General features: G+C 33.3%; 1 protein-coding gene across 1 annotated transcript; it reads right to left on the bottom strand.

The window, feature by feature from the left end:
• Positions 1-5,069: 5,069 nt before the first annotated feature.
• Positions 5,070-7,841, bottom strand: LOC102604867 (membrane steroid-binding protein 2). Its single transcript, XM_006353269.2, has 2 exons — positions 7,427-7,841; positions 5,070-5,735 (listed from the first exon to the last, which is right to left on the bottom strand). Exons 1-2 carry the CDS (start codon positions 7,732-7,734, stop codon positions 5,360-5,362), a joined length of 684 nt encoding a protein of 227 aa, XP_006353331.1. The 5' UTR covers positions 7,735-7,841; the 3' UTR covers positions 5,070-5,359.
• Positions 7,842-8,715: the final 874 nt, after the last annotated feature.

The raw sequence follows: 8,715 nt of genomic DNA, 5'->3' as shown, positions 1-8,715 counted from the left end.
GGGGTAAAAAACCCCCCCCCCCCCCCACTATCTTCTTTCCTCTCTTTTTCCCTACCCAAAATATTTTAATCATAATTTTTTTTTAAATAAAGAAGAAAAAAATTAAGCAAATATCAAATAGTTGAGGTCCAAAATTGGACATTTTTGCTTGTTTATTCGACCAATGGTTTTAGAGTTAATTTTTTCGAAGAAATTTTTATAAATGACCGTTATTTGGATGGTAAACACCCTTATGTTCAACTCTAAGGTTGTGGTTCAAGTCACCGAAGAATAAAAAAAGGATGGAAGCTGATAGGAAGGATAAAAAAGAAATAGTGTGACTAACAAATGTTTTTGTAAAGAAAATAGTGGATTTTTTTTTCTTCAAGTGTGACTATTTCTTTCAAACAATAATGTATACATTGTATAAGCGTGCATATAGTTTCAATGTATATACATTGATATATTATATATACTGTGCGTAAATACAAATATTGTGCCTATAATTTAGAAATACGTGTATATATATATTTAAAAAAATCACATATGGAGGATAATATACATTCCTATATACAATACATACACTAATACTGTATTTATTGTATATATTTCGACTGTATGAATAAACCAGTTGACAGTCGTTTCCTCTTTTGTGTGACCAAAGCTATCAAGACATGCTATACATTTCACGATTTAATCGTACATCAAAAAGGAAATTTAATGTAATAATAAAGGTCTTACAATATATTTATATAAAAGTAAGGGAAAATTACGCGTATAAGCAAATATATACTAGTTAGTTAGTTAGTTAACATAGCTATAATTTGTCTTAATTACAATTCGTGACCTACTTTTAGCTATAATTACGTGGCTCAATTTTTTAGTTTTGTATAATTCGCACGTTTGTATAATTCGAAATTTGTATAACTTTTATATAATTCGGAATTTGTGTAATATAATTTGTATAATTGTTTACACTTCTGATGTTTGTAATTGTATACATTAGTTATTTCGAATTTACAAAAATAACTGAATTATACAAATGTACCCGCGAATTATACAAACGAGACAACTTAAACTGTAGCTACAACCCGTAAATATGCAAACTATAGCTATGAAGCATAATAAAGTTTATTACGGTGGCTATTTGTGAAAGTTCCCCTTAAAAGTAAAGGAAAATTTAGTCCATACAGTTTATTCTGCTTTTGAAAATTTTGATATCATGAATATATATACATAACTGAAAAACTGTATACATTTCTAGTCTATCTAATACTACCAATTTTCATCAGCAAGAATCCTTGATTTCTTACGTAGTTACAAAGTAAACTTGATGATCTTTGCACCAACCACCTACTAACAAATACCATGACAATAATATTTACTTGATAACGGTGGTGTCTTAACAGACTAGACGTGTGGGCTTTGGCTCTTTATTTAGAGTTTGTTCAAACTTCAGTATTTGAAATATTGATTTGGAACTGATTGGATCAAGATCAATTGTGAAGAGGGTTTGGTCCACTAGGGACTAATCTCCTTGATACTATGTGCAATTTCTTCTCTTTTGCATAATGAGGAATTGTATTAAAGTACCTGAAAAAAGTTGAATAGAACTTGACTCTTATTCTTTCTTCATTTTCATCATAATATGTTCCCTTGCAGCTGCATATTTGGACATTTCCCAAGAAAATTATTATCAAAGTTATCATGAACAATAACAAAAATGATCTAATCCCCATTTTTATTGAAAGGGGTTTTTCTAAATGATGGAACTTGGATTATTAATGTTGAATATCTATTTATATAGAGAAATGGAAAAGTTTAGTTAGAAAAAAATATTATAAGAAATCTTAGAATTTTAAGAAAATGGTTTAGCTTTGCTTAAAGTCAAACAAGCATTTTGCAAGTAATTGGAGTTGACCTTTACATAACCAACACAACCATGTCCAATCACTTGGTTTGGTGCTCAACAACCCCATTAATTAAAACGATTAAATAAACTCGTATTTATTTTGACCGTACAAAAGATACATTATAGATAAATCTTATAACATATTAAATAATATGATTGATATAAAAATTTATTACATTATCAATGTATATACGATGTATACGTATACTCATTTGTCAAACATCATAAGGTCACATTATTATTATTAATAAAAATAAAGAAAATAAAAAGGTCTTCTTTTCTTTGCCGTACATGATGTATCTATATGAGCATGGAAAAATAACTTGGAATCATAGTTTGTCATTATTGTGAGTTAAGACTTTCAAAGAAATGAATATATTATTATTAAAAATTGGTTTATTAAATTAATCCAAATACATAATGGTTTATCAACTCTTAATTAGAAACGCCAAGCTGATAATGTGGCATCTTGTGCAGGCTGCTCAATAATTTAATAATGTTTAAAAAACAGATAATGACAGTACAACGTCATTAATCAACGTGGCCACAAGTCTGATGTTGTATCAATATTTTGCTTAATGTTTTCACTGATATATGTCGTAAGGGAGCGTTGAAATATCTCGCGTTCACGCAGAATTGGAGAAAAATTATGCGGAGTGTGAGATAAGCAGTCAATCCTATTAAAAGTATTAATGATTGATTTTATGGCTCGAATTTTAGAGAATGGAGTTGACTTGTTTGTTTGTATTGTGTCTTCATTCATCTGTATTGTTGCTATGCTATGAACTGTGACAATGGCATGGATGATGACTGGGGATCATTAATATAATGGTTAATTACATAACTCCATAATCAATTTTTTAATTAAAAGTTTATGGCTAATAAAATTTACAAAATCATTCAACTGCCACAATGACCCACCTTTATATTCTGTACCGCAAGATTCCTAGTCTACAAGTTCTAGTAAGTTCTTATAGCTAGCAAACAAGTTACGATTATTACAGGAACTAACATAAGTTGTGATGCAGATGTGAGACTGTTTTTATTCTTAATAAGAAGTTTTAGATTCGGACTTTGGGTACGGAGAAAATCCTTTGGGGGGTGGTACTTAATAAGAGGTCTCAAGTTTGGATTCTAGGTACGGAGAAAATCATGTTGGGAGCGTCACTCCCAAATAGGCCCTGCAGTGCGTGATCTGAATTTAGTTGGAGCTCCCGTGGACTCCAAACACCAAATAGAAAACCAAAAAAATAATAATTTGATCTGCAAGAAGTATATGAACCCCTTCTGTGAGAAAATGATCCTTAACGTATGGGGTTGGACTATTTTTATCTTTTATATATATCACGTAATCGAAATAGTAATTAATATATGGTAACAAGTGATCATTTTAGTCATTTATGTATACCAGTCGAAATGATCCCTTGATGTATTGGGGAGGGAAAAGGTAGTTTTTCTTTTCTTACGTGAGTTGTTGGTTAAACTTTGCAATTTTTACTTGCACCCTTAACTTAATTACGGTTTAGATCTAAAATGATCACTTTTTTCATATATTAAGGACTATTTCGTTTACGTGATATATATATTAAGGACTATTTCGATAACGTGATATATAAGAAGTACTAAAATTATCACTTTTTCCGTACATAATTAAGGATCATTTCAACTAAAGAGTACTCCTCTGTTATCTTTTTTCAAGCAACATTACTAAAGAGTTTTTGGTATTTTGTTGCAGCAGTATAAATAAACAGCACCAATAACTAGTTTTTGCAAGTGAACTGCATAATTGTCAAAAAACATCTAAAAAAGTTGGCTGATAAAGAAAACATCAATTCCATTTATCAAGTTGTACATAACATAATAATTGGGCAAGTATAGTACATCAATGCAAACAGAACAGTAATATTCTAATTTCTATGTATCGTAAAACGAAAGACAAGTATAAATGTTCAGTTGTGACCAACAAGGGTTGTAGTGGAGTGGTAAATACTCCTTCATCCTTAACCAAAGGTGACTTTCTGGCGCGAATCAAGATTTAGTCGGGCTCCAATGTGGATACCTGACACTGGGTGGAAATTGGGAAACCCAAAAAATATATGTTCAGTTGTGAAGAGGATTTGGTCCTCCAGGAACAACATGGTCTGCCGCACCAGCATGAACTGAAACAAACTTGCTGCCTCTTAGCTTTTCAGACTGATAAGCTGCACTTAAATGTCTGCAATCGGTGTAGCGGAATGCTACTAGAACCAAAATCAAAATCAAAACCAGGAGAAGAAGTAATGAAGTGGGAGGTTTCATGATTTGAGTAAGACTGAGGTGTTTGTGATAAATGTTTAGAAGAGGAGACAGGCCTATTCAGGCTGTTTTGTATGTGTTTGTACTAAAGGTGATTTAAGTATTTATAAAAGATCAGGCCACGTTCATAGAGGTAGATACAGACAAAGTAGTAGATCAATCAAATGAAACTTGATTTAGACTTCAGATTGACTGAGTACTGATTCTTTCCTCTCTTGTACTGGTCCTGTTCAATCTAACTTGAGCATACCTCGACTATGTCATGTGCTAACTCTGTCACCAAGGTTTAGAACAGATTGGAAGAAATCACCTTCCGTATTTTGTCTTTGTTGGAATTAGTGACCGACTTCATTGACTACTAGACCACATAAGTGAAACACGAAGCTAATTCACAGTAGGGATATGATGAAGTGGGCTATTTGAAAAGCAAGAGAGTTAAAACAGGAATATGGTCTTGGAATTTTTACATTACATAGGAAATGTGGTCCAAGAACAAGCAAACAGAAACTAACCGTATTAGCACATCTGCGGGCCACAGGGAATATGCAGTAGTACTCCTTTACAGGCATCCCACGTAAAAGGTAAAAGCTGCTAACAACACAGTAATTCCACTAGTAGAGTCCGGAGAAAGTGGTGTATACGTAGTCTTGCTCTTACCTTATGAAGGTAGCGAGGCTAACAACCACATTCGAAATTATATTATTATGTGTAAGTTCTCCTTCAATTGAACTTCGAGATGAGAAATTGTTCTTGATAGTTGCTACCAATTCTACTACCAAATTTCCTTTCTTACTACAGCCAAATGAGGGAAATGCTTCAAAAAGACAAGAAGGGGAAGGGGTGGGGTTTTTTTTAGTTATGGCTACCACAAGAAGAGATGTACTTGAGATAAGGGGGGAATTACTACCGCTTGCAGACATAGGTAAACTTTACTGATAGGTAATCATGTATGAGCTCTATCAATACCTGCCATTGCAGGGATTAAAAAGCTTGTTCATTATTTCATACACCAAATCAGATAGAGTAACTCGAATACCTAAGGAGTTTATATGCTAGAATCAACATTCATCTGATACGAGATAAATACACATATCTTCACCATGCCATGTTTTTGTATCTCCAATAGAACTGTTCTCCGAAGTGCTGAGCTTGTTGATGAAAATGGAATGCCAATTAATCCTTCTTGTCAACGTCACCGTCAGACTTGTCCACGGTTTCAGTAACAACACTTCCAGATGGACCATCTTCCGATGGCTTAGCGCTCTCTGATGCAACAGCTTCTGCTGGCTTGGTTTCAGGATCGGTTGATTCAACAGACTCATCATTAGCTGCACCATCACTTACTGGCACTGTCTGCTTGACAGTCCCAACCTTGACATACTTGCTCATGAATTTATACTCCCAATCTTGCAAGGCCTCAAGCTCAAATGGACCAAGGCCAGAGATATCACCAGTGAGATCTTTTTCCTCAAAGGACATCTTGGCGAGAGCTCTACTAGCATCCTTTCCAGCAAATAATGCATAAGGTCCTCCAGGTCCATAGAACATTCTGCAGGAAAAAGTAAACAGATTTAGACACGAATATGCAGTGTTAGCTCATAGCACTCCAGTGAGCAACTGAAACAAAAAATAGACCCTTAGTAGTTAAAACGATAGGTTTAAAGTTGATCAAGATACCATTTTTGATAGGTAAATTAGTTGATCAAGATGCTTTTTTCTAAATGAAAGTGGTGTCCGGACCACTTGTACATGCCTCAACTGTTCTATCGGTTACCTACTATCTCCCACCAATACAGGTACCAAATAACTCTACTCACCAAGGAGGATCAAGATACTTAGGCATACATTTGGAATAGGAACTCTATATAGAACGGTAAGAATAAGGGAAGGACTTCATCCAATTCGGGGTACTTGATCCTTCAAGGACACAATCCTGGATGGCTGGACAAATTTAATGCACATTCAGACTGACAGGATCATATATGAAACAAGGACTAGTTATTCATGTTTTTTGTCATAAAAACAAGTTATTAAATTAACGTTACTAAATCCAAGATTTATTGAAGTAGCAAAATCAACATTTCTAAGAGAATGTAAATAGTCCAAACTGGAGATAAGATGAAATGATTCATGGAGACAAACCAAGTTCACCAGACATAACAAAGTCCATATATCCAAAATAGAAACTCATTCATAAAAAGGCCTGCTTGATCGCAATCCAAATGATGATTACAATTTGTCTATCTGCTTGAATTAAAACTGAGAAATATAGGTCACTCTAGAGAGAATCACATAAAAGTCAGAGTGCTCCAAGAAAGAATCACGGACAAGTCAAGACTGCTTTTTAAGTCCTCGATCCTAATGACTACCTGACTGGAAGAACTATACACTTAAACAGCCGTTGGATAATCCTTGCAAAACAAATTCTTTAACTAGAATGTTATTCCAATTATCGCACCTAAACACTAAAGAGCAAACACATTGATGTTTTTCTTCAATAACAATAATGTCAGGGTTGGTTCATCCTCACCTACTACTCCATCAGATAACTACTACCTATCACTAGCACTGCTACTAGATAACTTGCCCACCACGGCCTAGACATATGGAAAGAAATCGCCAAGAATTGAATTTGAACCCTGATCTTCCATGATTTTCTTCCATTTCATTGAAGCTATATCATACCATTGAGTGTTACTGATTGTCACACCTACACACTAACTCAATATTTCCAGTATTCAACCAACTCCCATGCCTTTGCCTCTCTATTTTATCTTTATGAGGTAGGGGTAAGGTCTTCATACACTCTACCCTCACCAAACCCCACTTGTGGGATTACACTGATTATGTTGTTGACCAATTACCATGCCGAATCCACTACGCCGTGTAAATAGCAAATTTCAGAGTCTGAAAACTTCAGCAAAGTTAATTTTTTTCCGACAACTAAAAAGGCATAAACAGTTAAAGGAAGTGAAAAGGAAGATCGATTCTACATCACCAACTCTTTTTCTTTTCTTTTTTCTACCAAAAGTTACCCAGCTTTCACATAAAGCTTAAAACTTTCCACAATCACCAAGGTAAAAGACCAAAACCAGCAAACAAGAACGAAAAAAAGAAGAAGCTAAGAACACAAAAAATTCAAAGTCAAAGCTTCACATAAAAAGGAAAAAAAGATGAAAAACTAAAACTAACCCAGAACACAGAAACAGCTTAAGAACACTTAAAACCCAACAAAAGTACCTGCTCTGTGAAACATCATAGATCTGACCCTTAATTGCCATCAACAAAGGCTTCTTTGAATCAGACCCATCATACTGCTTCAACTCCTCTCCAGAAATCTCTCCAAGTTGAACTGGTGGTGGCAGAGGCTGCTGTTCCTCGAAATCTCTAGGCCTCTGTTGGTGACGATTATCAGGTGAACCAAACAACTCCGATACAACATAGTAGAAAGCAAGTGCTAGAGCAACAAGGGTAAAAAAAGTAGTCGGAGCAAGACCAGTGTAAGCTGTAATAGAATCTTTCAAAGTTTCCCATAGTTCTACAGCCATAATTGAAGAAGAAACTTGTGATTTTGCTTGTGCTTCTACTGTTGGGCGAGATAAACAAAGAGAAGCTTCTTGATTTGTGAATTGAGTGAGTTATCAGGTTTTGTTTGTTTGTTTATTTAGTCATGATTTTCTTGTGCTGTGCAGACTAGCTGAGCTGTTCATTTTGGACTTTGTGCACCTTTTGATTTGACCAACTTTTTACATTTGTGCTAATTTTATTTTTTTATTTTAATACTATATGATTTCAATTTTTAAAAGATTATATTGTAATAACAAAAAAATTGATTGCTAAACCCTAATGATTAATATAAATATTAATTATTTGAAGAAATAAAGATTGATCTTGAAAAAATATATGATTTTACATTGGTATATCAAATTAAAAAAAAGTGGTTCATCATACTCATAAATGAGCGCTCCTATTTTGGATGTTTTTCTAATTTTTGCTTCAATAATGTTTTCTTTAATTTTTGTTCTTTTATATTTAATTAAAAAATAAGTGATTAAAATATTTTTGACATCGAAATGATTAACAATTTGTAGGACATAAATTTATACTTTTTTTAATCAAAATATTGTAAAAGACATAACAAGATACATTGAAATCGAAATAATAATTTTTCACCACATAAGAGTTCGTATCATAATATCCTACAGGTTATGTCGTAAATAGGTGTAATAAATTATGTCATTTGCCTTTGAGATCGAAATAACAAATGATTTTTTACAGTATAAACTATGTATTTGTATCATAATATCCACAAGTTATGCATATGTCGAGAGGATATAATGTATTTAAGAAAAAGACGAAATCATTTTTTTTCTCTCTAAAAGGAGTAAAAAAAATGCCCCGAAAAGCTTTTTCTATTTTTAAGCACCACAACAATTTTGAAAAGTACTATATAACTTAATTTCTACCGAACTTATATCAAGCGAGCCAACGATTCAATATTAGAAGATAAAAATTTTTAGACTTATGCC

The sequence above is a fragment of the Solanum tuberosum genome, unplaced genomic scaffold, assembly GCF_000226075.1.
Source record: "Solanum tuberosum cultivar DM 1-3 516 R44 unplaced genomic scaffold, SolTub_3.0 scf00154, whole genome shotgun sequence".
Taxonomy (NCBI): Eukaryota; Viridiplantae; Streptophyta; class Magnoliopsida; order Solanales; family Solanaceae; genus Solanum; species Solanum tuberosum.
Note: the sequence above shows the minus strand (reverse complement) of the source record. Positions and strands in the feature narration are given on the sequence as shown.

Excerpts from the sequence above, each read along its gene's own strand:
- LOC102604867 (XM_006353269.2), bottom strand. The coding sequence starts at position 7,734 with ATGGCTGTAGAACTATGGGAAACTTTGAAAGATTCTATTACAGCTTAC. Across the intron at positions 5,736-7,426 it reads TATGATGTTTCACAGAGCAG|AATGTTCTATGGACCTGGAG; the intron begins GTACTTTTGTTG and ends TTTTTCCTGCAG.